Source organism: Pavona decussata, unplaced genomic scaffold, assembly GCF_977016875.1.
Source record: "Pavona decussata unplaced genomic scaffold, jaPavDecu1.1 SCAFFOLD_21, whole genome shotgun sequence".
NCBI classification, from domain to species: Eukaryota; Metazoa; Cnidaria; class Anthozoa; order Scleractinia; family Agariciidae; genus Pavona; species Pavona decussata.
In genome coordinates, this window is record NW_028145444.1 from 6517633 (window position 1) to 6534250 (window position 16618).

General features: G+C 39.4%; 3 protein-coding genes and 1 long non-coding RNA gene across 4 annotated transcripts; all 4 read right to left on the reverse strand.

Annotated features, from left to right (window-relative positions):
• Window positions 1-2448: 2448 nt before the first annotated feature.
• Window positions 2449-7640, reverse strand: LOC146486495 (uncharacterized). The gene is made up of 2 exons (XR_014859464.1): window positions 7566-7640; window positions 2449-3072 (listed from the first exon to the last, which is right to left on the reverse strand). It is a non-coding gene; the product is annotated as an uncharacterized LOC146486495 (long non-coding RNA).
• On the reverse strand, window positions 3581-5155 carry LOC146486496 (uncharacterized). The gene has a single exon (XM_085096411.1). The coding sequence runs from the start codon at window positions 5128-5130 to the stop codon at window positions 3589-3591; it is 1542 nt and encodes a 513-aa protein (XP_084952537.1). The 5' UTR covers window positions 5131-5155; the 3' UTR covers window positions 3581-3588.
• A 55-nt stretch (window positions 7641-7695) lies between the features above and the next one.
• Window positions 7696-11618, reverse strand: LOC146486497 (uncharacterized). The gene is made up of 2 exons (XM_085096766.1): window positions 9850-11618; window positions 7696-7919 (listed from the first exon to the last, which is right to left on the reverse strand). The coding sequence occupies exons 1-2, from the start codon at window positions 11264-11266 to the stop codon at window positions 7780-7782; spliced, it is 1557 nt and encodes a 518-aa protein (XP_084952892.1). The 5' UTR covers window positions 11267-11618; the 3' UTR covers window positions 7696-7779.
• A 1018-nt stretch (window positions 11619-12636) lies between these two features.
• On the reverse strand, window positions 12637-15121 carry LOC146486498 (uncharacterized). The gene has a single exon (XM_085101232.1). The coding sequence runs from the start codon at window positions 15047-15049 to the stop codon at window positions 13280-13282; it is 1770 nt and encodes a 589-aa protein (XP_084957358.1). The 5' UTR covers window positions 15050-15121; the 3' UTR covers window positions 12637-13279.
• Between the last annotated feature and the right edge of the window lie 1497 nt (window positions 15122-16618).

Below are 16618 nucleotides of genomic sequence, written 5' to 3' on the forward strand. Positions count from 1 at the left end.
GATACAGAAAATAAGGTAAATAAACCAGCTTAAAATTAATCCTGAGTTTTTCCTCGTCTCGTTTTTTGTCATCCATTCATTCATATGAGAACTTCTGTTTTTACCTTACAACATTAAGGGCAGACATTGTCATAAGAGATTATTACGGGAAAAGCTTTGCCCTAAACTGTAACAGTAAGAACGGGGAAAAGGAGATTTCTTCGCGTGCCGACTTTGAAAATTAATGTATAGCAAACGACATCAGGGCCGTGCCTAGGATTTTTTGTCTGAGGGAGCAAACTCTGCACACGCCTCACAGGGGTCTCCCGTATACAGACAGGGTTTCTAGTTAAACGTTTTTGTTATCACCCCCACACAGAACGTTGCCCCTTAGACCTAACACGCTGATTCTTTTTGTCTTAAATTGTCATGATTTTTTATGGCATGGACATCTTGTTTAGCTTGAAACTGCCCCCGAGGTTTCTGCTACACAATGGTGATTTATATACCATATTATACTCAAGCGAAACTGTAAACAGCAGTTTAACACTTTTTATGGATGTTTTCAAAAATGAGTTGAAATCCTTCGTCAGTTTGAACAGAGACAGCGGCTTGAAGGAACTGGAGCTAAAATTCCAGGTTTCGGTATCAGAATATCAAGTCTCAGAAACGAGCCTATTAGGCTGTTCTAGATTCTTCTCCAATTTGACTACATGTCATGCATAGGATCTCTGTTGGAGTAGGAGTGAAGCCCGTTCCGCGATGAATTAACAGCGGAGCAAGGCAACTTAATCGATCTTCTGTCATTTGATGACCGAGTCCACAGACAGCCCAAATAACAAAATCCTCATTTTCATAAGAAAACTTGTACTGGCGTTTGCCTCAAAAGATTGTTCAAAATAATTATTTGGAATTCATATTGAAGGAAGATTTTTCAGTCAATTAGTCGATTTTCTTGTAATTTCGGACCAATGTAGCTACAAGAAATAGCTCAGCAAACTCAAACACTACGTTAGAAAAAAAATTCAGTTTTCCTGCCGGGGGCATCTGGCCAATTTTTTCAAGTTGCAATCTACTTCCATCGAAGCCATCCGCAACCAAAAATAATTAATTGATGGTTTGCATGTGACGTCATGGGGGCCATGTTGGTGTACACTGGCAATAAGATTTTTAGACTTCAAGCAGTCCCTTTCTGGATAGTCGAGAGGTCGCGCGAAATAGCCGAGCGCGAAAAAACTGGAGCAAACGAGTGGAGGGGGCTTGGGGAGAGGCGGGAAAAAGGGGAAAGGAAAAGACAAAGCTTGTTCCGCGGATGCGAAAATTACATTGTACTAGTTGCCACCAATGTCTTGTTATTATTTTGCAATTGGGATCTTCTAGAAAGGCAACTGCTTTTAAACCAAAGTCATTTGACTGCAACTGGTCTTCGATAATACTGCGAAGCGGAACAACAACCACGACCGAAGCCTTGTTGGCAAATTTTTTCGCTATTACAAAGCTTTGATATAGAATGGATCTCCCGAAACCAGTGGGAAGAACGGCCATTACATCTTTTCCCGACAAGAGCGCTTCTACTGCTAGCTTCTGTTCCTCTTTGAGAACGACGCCGCCGAGTTGATCGCTTAAATTTGCGAAGACATCTCTGCTACTCTCTTTCACGACTGAAACCATTTTCCTAGAGATCTGAAATATTGACACCCAAACGTGTGAAGAAGTTATTATAATAACACATCAAACTTGTCTGACAGTAGCTATAGTTTATGGACCAATCGGAATTTTCCGTTGCTGGTGCGACGGGAAATTCGAACGCGTTGGTTACAGTTAAGAGCGCAGTCGCTTTCCTTCCCGTCTCTCCCCCAGTCTCTTCTCGTTATTTCTCCTCGTTCCAGTCTCGCTGCGCTGTGAGCGCACCCTCTCGACTAACCAGAAAGGGACTGCTTGCAGTCTATAAGATTTTTCTCCTGTGGGAGCGAACTTCCATTTTTATGCAAACCGTGTGAACAAACACCAACATGGCGGCAATGCAAACCATTTATACTAACCTCTGTGCACTGGTTTGGCAATTGTTAACAAAACTGACCCATTATTTTAATGTTTCCATCCGGCGCTACCAATATGTTTTTGGCTACTCAAAGTTACACTTAAAATAGGTGAAATTGCTCCTTTAGAGCAAACGAAATCCATATCCGCTGGGTCACAATTTATTTAGGTCTGCCAATGAGGCCCAATTTGTTTACAGGAAAAACCCTACAGGTTTGTTTCACTTTCTGTTGGCAGAAAAAAATATTCTTCTGGACACGTACATGTTTCACTTTCAGAACTGATGACTCATCCGAGCGGTAAAATCCCTGTTCTGGCTGATTAACTTAAAAACTTTGCATTACAATGGAACAATGTTAGCTGTTTTCTTGGCTTAATTCTCGGTTAAAACCTCAGAGCAGACGGGAAAACACAATTAGACTATCTCTGTTAGGAAACGTTCGTTTTTAACATTTAATCTCACTTTGTTATTGTGGTATAACTCAAGATTAACTTGTATTAGGGAAAGAACGCATGCTGGTATTACTTCCATTTCAGCTGTCAGGGAAAAAACCCTTTTTTGCCTGACTGAGTTTCATTTTATTATTCACTAAACAACGACCCTGTTAAGGCCAGCGGGAAATGTTCATTCATTCAGAGAAAACGCGGTCGAATAAGAGCCAGCTAAATTATTTGCTTGTTCAGTTACATTTTTTGTTTTATCAAAGTTCAGTACAAGGAAAAGTAGGAGTGAGACGTTTGTATCGTTGCAAAGCAAAGGTAGCTTAAATTCCCGATGGTGCTAATTCCATGGTAACGCCGAGTGAGAATGACGTATGTTTGGAGCCAGAAACTGAGGGAAAGAAGCTGTGCACGTGCATGTAGAAATATATTAGCATAACAATTCATTGATACTTTCAAGGCTTGGTTTTCTTTCAATAACATGGAGTTCAGATTGATCGAATGAAGTAACAATAAAAGACATTATAAATTATCACGCAAATGTTGTTAGCAAAAATTGGCAACGCAGAAAGTAAAGAGATGCTTTCTAAGAAAAAAAAAACAAAAGAAAAACTTTTCAGGAAACGGTGCCAAAGAATAATAAAACAAAATAAAATAAATAACCAGGTGAACCATAGTGAAAGAAAGACTGCGTATATATACCGTATTCTCAGACATTGTGGTCAGATACGAGTAGTCTTTAATAATCATGTAGACACTGGATGAAGCACTTGCATGAAAACATTCAAAGGACGCTAGCTCTTCTAGGACTAGGTCCGTCGGCTTTAAATACCCAACAAATAACAGAGGATATGTTCGGCGACACTAACAAAAGAAATTGTAAATGCTGACGTAACTGATGAAGTTATTCAATAACTTTTTCCGGTCTTTCTTTCAAGCTTAAGTCATAAGCTTCGAAACCTTAATGGGCTATATAATGTATAGAAAGTAAACAAAACCGAGTTATCATGTAAATATGTTAAAATGCAGTATAGAATGCCACGTTAAGGGCTATGTGCAGGGAGTGACTCAGTCAATAACATGTTAACATTCTTTCTTTTTTTCCAGTTGAAAATGTGGGCTAGTTCATCAGCCCAGTGCATGATTGATCATCTGATGAAGTATGTGATATCCTACTCGTAAGTAGCCATCTTTGCCCTCTGTCACAGCCCAGGGATACAGCTTCTGGACTTCCTGCGCAATTACTCCGCAGCTCTCCCCCGTTAGGCCAAATGTCCTCTCTGCAACTTCGTTCCATGTCCAGCAGACCCCAGTGAGGCCAATGTTGTTGTACTGGGAGTGAGGAAATGTTGTTATATTGTTTTTAAGATGCTCATCACTAAAGAATAAATAATGCAAAATGTTGGTGCCAACAATAGGAAGAAAGTACGTTTTGAAATTTTCGTAGGTAAACCAGCTTTGCTGTTCCTCTTGTTTTCGTTTCTCTTCTTCCTCCTTTTTCCATTTTTCCTCACGCTCTTCTCGTTCCTTAGCCGCCTCAAGCGCTCTCTTAAATTCATTCCTAGCGTCCTCTCTCTCACTTTCAAGCTTGCAGTCCTCTTTGAATTTGTCCATTGTTTCAATCATCATGTCTACTATTTTGCTTGAACTTCGCGTAAGAACTGGTTCCACGTGCTTTTTGTAACTTCTTCTACAGATATCTTTTTCAATGGTTGAATACACATCCCCGAAATCTTTCCATTCGTTTTCGTTCATCGCTTTTACAAGTCTTCCAACAAGCTTTTCCAGGGCTACGCCATCTACAAGATTACCGTCAAAGGTTTTCTTCTCGGGTGAATCCCTTAATCTGGTCAGTAAGTTTTCGAAAGCGTTCCAATACGAACTGTTGCGCAACTTAATGAAATCGTTCAACAAGATTTTAGGCTCGTAAACATAGGGAATATGGCTTACTGCAATGCTCTCCCTTGGAAAATACTTTTTGATGATTTCCCCTTTGCTTTGGGCACCATCTTCGTTTCTTGGCTTAAAGATGGCGTCACGAATACCATCTCCATTATCATTAGGAAATTCCAGATCACTTCTTATGACCACGTGAAGTTTGGGATAATTTTGAAGATCCGACTTGTTTGGAAATACCAAGTCACTCAAGCGAGATATGCGATAAAGAAAGTTTATGTCGCTATTGCCAACGAAGTCTTTCGCAAAAATGATCAAACTAGACGATATCATAGCAGTAAACATACTAAGCTGGTCCGTTATTCTATCATCACCTAGATCAGTACCTTCCACATCTATCAACAATATGCTTCCTTTTCCGGTTTTGGGTTGCCGAATTATGTGCGTCCACACATTGCGGGTGACTGCCTTGGCTGAATCTCCTGTTTCAAATACCTTTTCAAAGGAATCCAGGGTTTCGTTTTCTTTATCCCAGGTATGGCTGATTAGATTCAGCGTCGTAGATTTTCCAACTCTCGCGTTTCCAATGGCAGCAATAACTCGAATTGGTTGCTGAAGCTCGGTAATCTCCTTCAAAGCATCTTTATTCAGCTTGTAGAGCTTGCGGTCTTCATCCAACTCGAGTAGAACCTTTGCTTTACGATCCTTAGCAAGAGTGGGTGTAAAACTAGCAGTATATATCGTTCCTATAGCGACCAAAAGTAAAATTTTCATCGTTAAGCTTGTACTTATTCTGTTCTGGTTGATAACCGGTGTGCTGCGCTACAATAGCTATACTCTTAAAAATGTATTGGAAATTTATGGAAAACCTTGCAATATCTAGGGGAACCACCTTTTAAATATTCATTTGCTCTATTCTTTTAATCTTTTACCCTGTCAACGTTATATTTGCCGGTTTACAATACATGCCTGACTACTTTCGAGGTTTTAGGTAATGTTTGGATTGTATCTTGCATTCTAATGTTAGTAGAATAAGACAGTGCTATAGAAGACAAATATAACGTGAGACTGATAATTTAGTTTCCCTGCTGTAAAAACTAGAAGGAGCGATCTTCGGAAAAAAGGGAAAAAACCCAGACGTCACGCTATGTAATTATTAGACCTCGTTTGTCAGTTTCGTAATAAAAATACAGCAATTATTTCGTTTTAATATTACAAACAAATCTGCCATCCTATTTCGTGTTGGCATTTTTTGGTCTTTTGGTTGTACCAACGCGAGTAAGTTGCAATACAAACAATAAAAGACAGCGGATAAACTGGTGAGGATGATAATATTGTTCAAATTAATTAACTTCTTGTCATGAAAAAACAAAGGCACGCAGGGCGTGCGTGAGCTACTTTTAGAAAGTGGTTCCTTGCTCGAGCTATGTGCACCATGTGTCTTTTTGACTGGACTCGAGTAGAACGTTTGCCTTACTTTTGTGAGTTTAACTTTTTAAGCTGGATTATTTGTGCCACTAACACTTGGAAATCAAATGCTACAGCTTAATAAAGGAAATTCCTAAAGGTGGACTGAAAGATTATTTGTGTCAAAAGCTGAAACTTTGGTCGGATTTGTTTGATTGAAAAACTGAAATCATTCATGGCCGCGACCAAGTGCTTTTAACTCGCTACGGCTTCTTCCAAGGAACGATAACCGAACAATAATAACAGTGCCTATCAAATGGGAGGAAGGAGCAGGTAAAATTCTGATCAGTGGAAGAAATTACCCTGCAAGCTCCTTCTTTGGACCCACGGTTTGCTATTTGTGTCGATCTGTGTTGATTTCGTGTGATTTTGAAGTGGTAGAAAGCTTCACAGTGCAGGTGAATCGATTAATTTATTAATTGCTTAACATTTGGGTTAATTGTTGTTAGTTTGCAAATGAATTAAACAACCACCTTTTTTCGTTCTGTTTGTTTAAGAAACAGGTTTGTTTTGGTTACGGGTGAGTGTTCTTAGGCCGGGCCGGGGCTTCAGCTGCTTTCCGTATTATCGGGGTGCCCGTAATAGCGAGGTGTCCGAAAGGCGAGAGTTGACTGTACATGTAGATGTAGAATTTGGGCACCCCAATGCAATTTCAAACCAGAAGCCGGCATTAGTTTCTCAGAAAACACGTACATGTTTTACTTTCAGAACTGATGACTCATCCGAGCGGTAAAAATCCCTGTTCTGACTGACTGACTTAAAAACTTTGCATTATAATGGAACATTGTTAGCTTTTTTCTTGGCTTAATATTTGGTTGAACCAGTTTTCCGGGAAAGAATGGACCCTCAGGGCAGACGGGAAAACACAATTGGACTATCGCTGTTAGGAAACCTTTGTTTTTAACGTTTTTAAATCTCATACGTTTCATTTCGTTATTGTGGTTAACTCAAGATCAACTTGTATTAGGGAAAGAACGCGAGCTGCTGTTACTTCCATTTCAGCTGTCGGGGAAAAAACCCTTTTTGCCTGACTGAGTTTCATTTTATCATTTCACTAAACAACGACCCTCTTTAGTCCAGCGTAACATGTTCATTAGGGAGTTTAAGCACAGACGTTCGTCAGAGAGCGACGGACGGCAACCGAAAGTTGAATGTTTCCTTTTTTGGCGTAGTTTTGCTCCTCACCATGGACAGGAAAAGCCCTTGTCTATGACTGTGGCTTGACGTTACAAACGCGATGGTGTGAAAACGCTCCAAAAAGGGAAAAATCCAATATCCGGTTGCCGTCCGTGGCTCAAAAACGGTCTGTACTTAAGCCCCTATTCATTCAGAGAGAACTCGTTCGAATAAGAACCAACGAAATGAATTGCTCAATAACATTTTTAGTTTTATCAAAGTCCAGTACAAGGAAAGTAGGAATGGGACGTTTTTATCGTTACAATGCAAAGGTAGGTGAAATTCCCGATGGTGCTAATTCAATAGTACGCCGAGTGAGAATGGCGTATGCTTGGAGCTAGAAAGGGAAACAATTTAGTCATACTTTCATGGCAAAAGCAGATTGCCTATTCATTGCAAAGATCACAAAAATATAGAAATTGGTTTTACCTCTATAACATGGAATTCAGATTTATCGAAGTAACAATAAAAGACATTATAAATGATCACGTCACTGAACGTTTTTAGCAGAAATCGGCAACGAAGAAAGTAACGAGATGCTTTCTTAGAAACAAAACTAAAAAAACTTTTAAGTAAATGGTGTCAAAGAATAATTAAACAAAATAAAATAAATAACCAGGTTAACCATAGTGAAAGACTGCCAACAAATAACAGAGGATATTGAAGTAACGGATGAAGTTTCAGGTCTTTCTTTCAAGCTTAAGTCATGAGCTTCGAAACATTCAGTCAACAACATGTGAATATTCTTTTTTGTTACAGTTGGAAATGTGGGCTAGTTCATCAGCCCAGCGCGTGATTGATCATCTGATGAAGTGTGTGATATCCTACTAAGTAGCCATCTTTGCCCTCTGTCACAACCCAGGGATACAGCTTCTGGACTTCCTGCTCAATTACCCCTCTGTGAGTCAAATGTTGTTGTACTGGGAGTGAGGCAATGTTGTTACATTGTTTTTAAGATGCTCATCGCTAAAGAGGAAAAAAGTCAAAATGTTGGTGGCAAGAGCAGCATACGTTTTCAAATTTTCGCGTGTAAACCAGCTTTGTAAATGCAAACTAGTAAGCATAAGAACAGTATGATCTATACATATGAAAAGCAATGAGGTTTGTATCAAAACAAGGTCAACCCCAGCCTTGCTTACCATCCAAGGCCAGGTCACTTAGTACACAACTGTAAAATGGCCTATTCAACATGCGGTGTGACACAACATGTGTACTTTAATGTAACATTATTTTCAGGAAAGCTGGTAAGGAAATTAAAATAAACTTCTTGAGCCACGCATAACACAAACCCCTGTCAAAACTCAGCCTACTCAGGTCTGCCAAAGCAGCCTCATTTGTTTACGGGAAAAACCCCACAGGTTTGTTTCACTTTCAGTTGGCAAAACATGTATGTTTAATTTTCACAACTGACGACTCATCCGAGCGGTAAAAATCCTTATTCAGACTGATTGACTTAAAGACTTTGCGTTACAATCATAAAACATTTTTAGCTGTTTTCTTGGCTTAATTCTGGGCTGAACCATTTTGAGTGAACCACTTTACTGTAAAAAAAAATGGAACCTAAGAGCGGACGGAAAACACAATTGCACTATCTATATTAAGGAACGTTCATTTTGAACTTTTAATCTCACAAGTTTTATTTTATTATTGTGATACAACTCAAGAATAATTATCAGAGAAAAAAGCGAATGGTTTTACTTCCATTTCAACTGTCGGGGAAAAAACCCTTTCTTGCCTGACTGATTTTATCATTTCACTAAACAATATCCATTCCCTCAGAGAGAAACCGATCCAATTAGAAGCAACTAAATCGGTTGAACGGCTTGTTCAAAAACAATTTTTGCTTTATTAAAGTTCAGTACGAAAAATACTAGGCGTGAAAGGTTTGTATCTTTTACTAGAGTAAAGGTAGCTAAATTAGAAACCATAATGCTCTATATACTGAATAGAGAAGTTTTCTTAGTGTGCAGTCACATGACCAGCCACAATCAGGGTCCTTTCTCGAGGGAGAAAGAGATAGGACCCCGGGAACGAGGTTGACAGATTTGTATCTATATCAAATAATTTGTAATTCGCCAATTTTGTTGTATCCCTCAAGTATTCTGTAATATTTTCACAGATTTGTATCCGCATCACGTTATTCACAATTAGCTATTATTTCTACAATTTATAACTAGCGCTTCAATTAGCTATCTGCTTTATATATATAATCACAAATTTGTAAACATCCTTGAACTAACGGTGTGTATTGAAGTATCCAAAAATGGTCTTCTAAATTCAAACGTTATGTCGTTGTTTTGAAATGTTTGATACTGCTTATGCACCATTATGCTCTTCAAGTGGTTCTAAAAGTTGATTCCGCGAATACAAGGTTACAATCCATTACGGCAGTGTATTGTTCTTAGTGTACAGCTCTCAAAAAGGTGTTTTTAGCTTTTCCGTTGAAAGATAAAATCTTAAACTATGACTGCATAAGGCCGTGGAAGTCGACGACTTGCCTATTCCATTTTTGCCTATGCTCCTATGCGATGTTTGCACTGGCCATGCAATATCAATTAAGTTTGGTCATTTCTTCACCTCAAGCTTTAAGGCCTTTAAGACAGCGCTATCTACCCCACAGTTCTTTTCACGTAAACGCCTGTTATAGTGCACTCGTAGGTAGCCGTTTTCTTCTTCTTCTTCACTGACAGCCCATGGATGCAGCTTTCTATATCCTGAGCAATAATCTCCAACTCACCTCCGGCTAGTCTAAAGTTCTCAGTAATTTAATTCCTCTTATAAGTCTAGTGGTACTGTATGGGGAAAGGGGAATGTTAGGTTATCTTAAATTGTCACCAACCACAGTTCTTTAATTCAAGAACTGCCAAGAAATCCACCCAAAAACCATAGTATAAAGCTTAGTCAGTGTGTCCATGACAGTTTCAAGGTCTTTCAGAACTTTCTGGTGCAGTCGCTCTACTTCTTTCGAAAGTTTTTCGTTTGCTTTCTTTTGCTCTGCTATTTTCTCATCCTTCACCGAGAGATTCTTTGCAAATTCTTTTCTATCCAAATCTCTTTGCATTTCCGCTTCTTTTCTTTTTTCTTCTGCTTTTTTCGCTTTTTGTTCCAATTCCTCGATTACCCTCATCCTTTTAACAATTTGCCTGAGATCCTCCAGAGCAGCAGTGGCCTCACTTTCCAAAACGCACTCATTCTTAAATGCCCGCAACACATCCTCCATCTTGCTTTCTATTTCATCTGCTTTCGATGCGACAAACAAAGGTTCAATCAGTTTAATGTAGCTTCTCTTGCAAATATTCCTCTCAAGAACGTCGTACACATCTCCAAAAGCATGCCATGAGTTTGTGTTCATAGTTTTGGTTAGGCTAACGGCTAGTTCAACTAGCGCCTGGCCATCTATGGGACTTCCCTCTAGGGTCTTTTTTATTGGAATCTCCTTAAATTTTCCAGCCAAGTGTTTCATGTCATTCCAGTATTCGCTGGTGCGTAGTTTCCGAAAGTTACGGAAAAGTTTGCGATCGACGATTGATGGGATCTGGGTCACTTCTATTTGATTCTTCGGGAAGTACTTTGCGATCGTTTTCCTCTCTTCTTGCATATTTTCCTCGAAAGACGGTTCGGCGACAGACTCTCGAATGCGATCTTCGATTGTTGTACCATCAGGTCCTTCTAGAGCTCCCCTAACTACCACTCGAAGTTTAGGAAAGTTCTTTAGGCTAATATTCGGGAAGATAATGTTACTCATCAGCCGTGACAAATGATACAAAAAGTGCAAGTTGTGATTCTGAAAAGTTTCGCGCACAAAAATATTTAGACCGGACGAAAAGAGAGCAACAAATATGCTTAGATGGGTCGTTAACGCATCATCACTGAGACCTGTGCCCTCAACATCTAGCAACACAACGCTTCCGTTCATATCATCTCGTGGGTGAATGATGTGAGCCCAAACATCAAGTGTGACGGGTAGCATTGTATCTCCCGTCTCGAAGATTTCTTCGACTTTGCTTTGCTCTACTCCACTCCAAATGTGATTGACCATGTTTAGCGTGGTTGATTTTCCAATCCGTGCATCTCCAAGCACGGCAATAACTCGTATCGGTAGGTGCATCTTCGACATTTGTTCCAGAACGTGATCATTCAATTCGTAGACTTTGCTTTTGCTGTTATACTTCAGGAATTTTTGCGCGACCTTTCCCTGAGTGTTTGATGTAAAAAGAAACGCGAGTGCAATCACTGCTAACGGGCCGCTCAACACAGGGAAATTCATCTTGCTGCACCTTAGAATAAAGACTCGAGCCACGTCAAGCGAAGTTCAAACTCCATTGAAAGCAATCCAGGCGATGAGTTCGGGAATTTCCCTCTCAGCTTGGCTATTGTTACTCAGGAGACTGAAAGTGAAACTATTAGTTAAGCGGAAGAACACGAATCATTCAAGTATGAAAGAGCAGCAAAACGTTTTTCGTCCAATAAGATCGGCAAATTTTCCTTTCGTACAAGGTCTCTGTAATTTAGAACTTAAGAGGGTTTTCCATTCGTGGAAAAGTATTGTAAGCTCTTTAGTAAATTGACTTGCTTCCTCATTTAAGGTTGTCGCGTACCTTTTGTGCATGGTCGCGTTAGATCTGGGTACGAGGTGATGCACACTTTGGCGCTTTGCACTGCGTGATTCATGATTTGCAAAGAGAAGTGACACATTTAGGGTTTTTTGAAGCGTGCTGCCTGCTTTTTACGTAAGTGTTTGCCCAGATTGTGGTTTTATCAAAGCGAGGAGCAGGCGGACAACTGAAATCATTATTAAAGCCGCCGACTTTCTCAGCAATGGTTGAGGGCACGCTTCTGGGAATCCACATCACCATGTTGTGCTGAAAATATTAATAGTATTCTCATTGAGCGATTCTTCGTATTGATAACAGTTTTCCCTTAATTTTCGAAAATCGTGCTCCGCACGGGCGGACAAAGTTTTGCCTGAAAAAATCAAAATTACCTCTTAATTTCTTTAAATCGCTTGCTTGTTGGTCGCTTGCGCGTTCTTTTATTTAAGCGTAAACAAAGGCTTATCTGAATAGATTTTTCATTTAGGAAAGCCTTTCGCTTGTTTTTCTTTGTGTTCTTTGTTTCGGTAACAAACATATGTCCTCAATTTTAAATTCGCAATTTGTGTATTTTATTCTATAATTAGAAATTCTAACAATTTTAGACCAAAGTAGTGATGTTTTCTTACCCTGCAAGTTGTGTCAGTTTTACTGCACATGTGGGGTTGTTTATTACCAGTTTGCTAATTTTGTGAAGTACTGAAATACAAGCGGGAGTCAATGGGTTAATTTGTCACTATATAAGTAATCAGCTACGACACGACACTAGTATAGGGTGCTACAAATAGCCTCTTGTTTTCAAAGTACCGAATGTACTTTTTACGTCGGTGGTGATTGGACTAAGGAACATTATATTTGCCCGAAAAGAAACGTGAACTAAGAGCATCGGAATGTTCAAGTGTTCCATCGCTGTCCTGGCACAAAACGTATAGGTTTTATTATCTATCCACAACCAAATGGACCCAAATAGGCGGAAAATAATTTAGTAATGAAGTAACCGTTTTTTTGCATGATTAACCCCTTTTTAGTGATGCAAGACAGCAACTCTCGATTTGGCACAGTTTTAGTGATCCCTTCACCGGCCCACAGCTAAAAAAAAACTGTCTAACTATGAAGCAAATAAAGAAAAATGCGCCTTTTGAAATGCTATTCCTCTTCGTCTTATTTACAATAGGTACTGACTCTTAACCAACTAACTTTAGATTGGCCACGCGAGGAAACAATTATCAACCTCAATGTGGTATTGGAATGTGGTATTCAAATAAAAGTTATTGAGAAACACTTCCTGGGGTTTCTGAGTTTATTATCATAAGAAAGCTTTAACCTTTTCTTTGTGTGGGAAGAAAACTCTATAGGTAAAGAGTAACACTGATTCAAAAATGACTTTTTAATTAAGCACGTTCCATATCATGCTGTGCAGGTGTTCCGAGTAATTGTTGATACTCTGGATAAAATGCTTGTTATATAAGCATTGCTATAAAGGTCTTCGAAGATCGGGGAATGAGGGTTACTTTTGTCTACAACTGTTACTTGTGATGAAAAGGTTCTGTAAAGTTCTTCTACCTTTTGGTAGAACCGTACGTTCAAAAGGAAGATTAAAGTATTTTATTTTAAACTACTCCCACAGTTAGAAACATGTTCAATGTCTCGGCAATATCAACTTAGGTGCAATAACGACCGTCTTCAACTTACAACTGCACAATCTTAGAAATGACATTCAAAGTACAGAAGTTTGCGAGCAGTCCAAGACCACAGTTCTTTTCACGTAAACTGTTACAGCGTGTAATCATCGCGTGTAACATGTCATAGCGCACGCGCAGGAAGCCGTCCTGTCCTTTACTGACGGCCCATGGATACAGCTTTTCCACATCCTGGGCAACAACCCCACACTCCTCTCCGGCTAGTCCAAAGTTCTTCTCAGCGATTTTATTCCATTCCCAGCAGACACTCGTAAGTCCAATTGCATTGTACGGAGAGAAGGGAAGCGTCGTTATGTTTTGCTTCAAATCTCGGTCACTTAAAAAAGCACCAAGCCCAGCTCCGAATGCGAGAGGTCCAAGAAAATCCATAAGACCACCCCCACGTTTTCTCAACGCTTGTTTGAGACTCTCAAGGGATCTCATACTTTCCTGGTACAGTTGCCTCAGTTGCCCTACTTCGTTTGCAATTTTTTCGTTTGCTTTCTTTTGCTCTGCGATTTCTTCATCCTTAAGCGAGAGGTTCTCTTCAAATTTTTGTCTATCCACCACTCTTTGCATTTCCGCTTCTATTCTTTCTTCTTCTGCTTTCTTAGCTTTTTGTTTCAATTCCTCGATCTCCCTCATCTTTTTGACAATTTGCCTGAGATCCTTCAGAGCAGCAGCAGCCTCGCTTTCCAAAACGCACTCATTCTTAAATGCCCGCAACACATCCTCCATCTTGCTTTCTATTTCATCTGCTTTCGATGCGACAAACAAAGGCTCAATCAGTTTGATGTAGCTTCTCTTGCAAATATTCCTCTCAAGAGCGTCGTACACATCTCCAAAAGCATGCCATGAGTTTGTGTTCATAGTTTTGGTGAGTCTAACGGCTAGTTCAACTAGCGCCTGGCCATCTATGGGACTTCCCTCTAGGGTCTTTTTTATTGGAACCTCCTTAAATTTACCCACCAAGTGCTTCATGTCATTCCAGTATTCGTCGGTGCGTAGTTTCGTAAAGTTACGGAAAAGTTTGCGATCGACTAATGGAATCTGGGTTACTTCTATTTGATTCTTCGGGAAGTACTTTGCGATTGTTTTTCTTTCCTCTTTCTTATTTTTCTCGAAAGACGGCTCGGCGACAGACTCTCGAATGAAATCTTCAATCGTTGTACCGTCGGGTGCTTCAAGAGCTCCCCTAACTAACACTCGAAGTGTAGGAAAGTTCTTTAGGCTAATATTCGGGAAGACAATGCTACTCAGCCGTGACAAATGATACAAAAATTGCAAGTTGTTATTCTGAAAAGTTTCGCGCACAAACATATTTAGGCCGGACGAAATAAGAGCAGTAAACATGCTTAAGTGGGTCGTTAACGCATCGTCACCGAGATTTGTGCCTGCAACATCTAGCAACACAATGCTTCCGTTCATATCATCTCGTGGGTGAATGATGTGAGCCCAAACATCATGTGTGACGGATTTCTGTCCATCTCCCGTTTCAAAGATTTCTTCGACTTCGTTTTGCTCTACTCCACTCCAAATGTGATTGACCATGTTTAGCGTGGTTGATTTTCCAATCCGTGCATCTCCAAGCACGGCAATAACTTGTATCGGTCGGTGCATCTTCGACATTTGTTCCAGAACGTGATCATTCAATTCGTAGACTTTGCTTTTGTTGTTATACTTCAGGAATTTTTGCGCGACCTTTCCCTGGGTGCTTGATGTAAAAAGAAACACGAGTGTAATCACTACTAAGGGGCCGCTCAACGCATGGAAATTCATCTTGCTTCACCATTAAAAGACTCAAGTCGACGGTGGCGAACGCCAAGCTTATTGAGTTTCAACTCGATTCAAAGCGCTCTAGTGCGGGAATTTCCCTTCCATCAGGCTATTGTTACTCAAAAGTGATAAATATAGATCAGTTACACTTCCCGGAAAATTGACTAGATTATTTTATTAATTGATTTTTTTGACAGGTTTTCGTTTTCCGGCGAGTCTTTATTCGCTTCTACAAAACTGAAAGTGAAGGCTCTCACAAGTTCAATTTATATTGTATATCACCAAGCTGTTCAAGCATGAAAGTAGCAAAGAAACGTTTGTGACCTGTACGGAAATTTCTCTTTCAAATAATTAAAGTCCCTGTAAATTTTTATTGGAACCTAGAAATGCTAAATAGGGTTATCCTTTAGTGGAACTAAGAGAGTACAAGTTCGTTTGCAAATTGAATTTCTTCCTTACTTTTCCACCTTTCATGTATTCTTAAGTTGGATGGAAACAGAGCACTTATACATGAGTCTGAATATCGTAGTTATAATTGCTATCCATCCACAACTGCAAAGTGAAAACATGTCTTGAATTAATTATTTACACCTGAAAAATTATGCAAAACGTTTGGACTGGCATGATACTAGATTTAAAAGCTAAACAACAGGAAGTGAATATTTCTCAGAAAGAGGGACAAACCCCTATTTAGTTGAGCTGAATACAGTGATATTCGATTACACATACTTTCACAATTTAACCCGGACACCAAAATACTGTCCCCAAAACTCCGCCTTTTGCATTACATTTTCTCTTCTGTTTATATGCATGTCAGTACCAACTGTTTTAAAATATTCTCTTCAAAACGGTCAGCTGCTTTAGCCAATTTCATCATTATGTCACGCAAGAGGGAGTTTTTCCCTATTTAACTCGAAACGATGACAAACCCTTTGTCAAGAAGGCAGATGAACCTTGTGGGTTTTCGGAGAAAACAGGTTTTCCATCTTGATTGAAGGGTTTAAAGTCTAACGTTTTGCGGCATATCGCATGTATCTAATGAAAATTCATTTCGTATAAGGTCATTGTAATTTTACTAAATAGAGCGTTTAAATACTAACGAAAGGTTACCCTTCCGTGGAAGGGAGAGGACAAGCTTGTTTTCAACTTTACTTTCTAAAACTAATTTGCTTCCTCTTTTTCATTGTACTTAATTCAAGTCATTTTTAAGTTTCATTTGACTAAAGAATATGGCAGTGTTTGAAAATGAAAGTAAACCCAGAATTAATAAATATTCGGCATGGATGACTGATCACCATATATAAATTACCGAGTCAATCCATTCAGCGCACTGTAAAGTTCGTATCTATCTACAACCAAATATTAAATAAAAACAGCCCGGTTATTTCGGCGTCAAGATTTATATCCGAAAAATAACGCAATACTTTCCTTCCAAAAAGAAGGAAAAAATACGAGTAGGTATGAACATCAATTTGAAAAGCTCAATGGGGTGATTGAGTATCACTTTCTCTGAAAGAGGGAAAAACCCCTATTTAGCTATGCAATACAGCAACTTTCGATTTCACAGTCGTA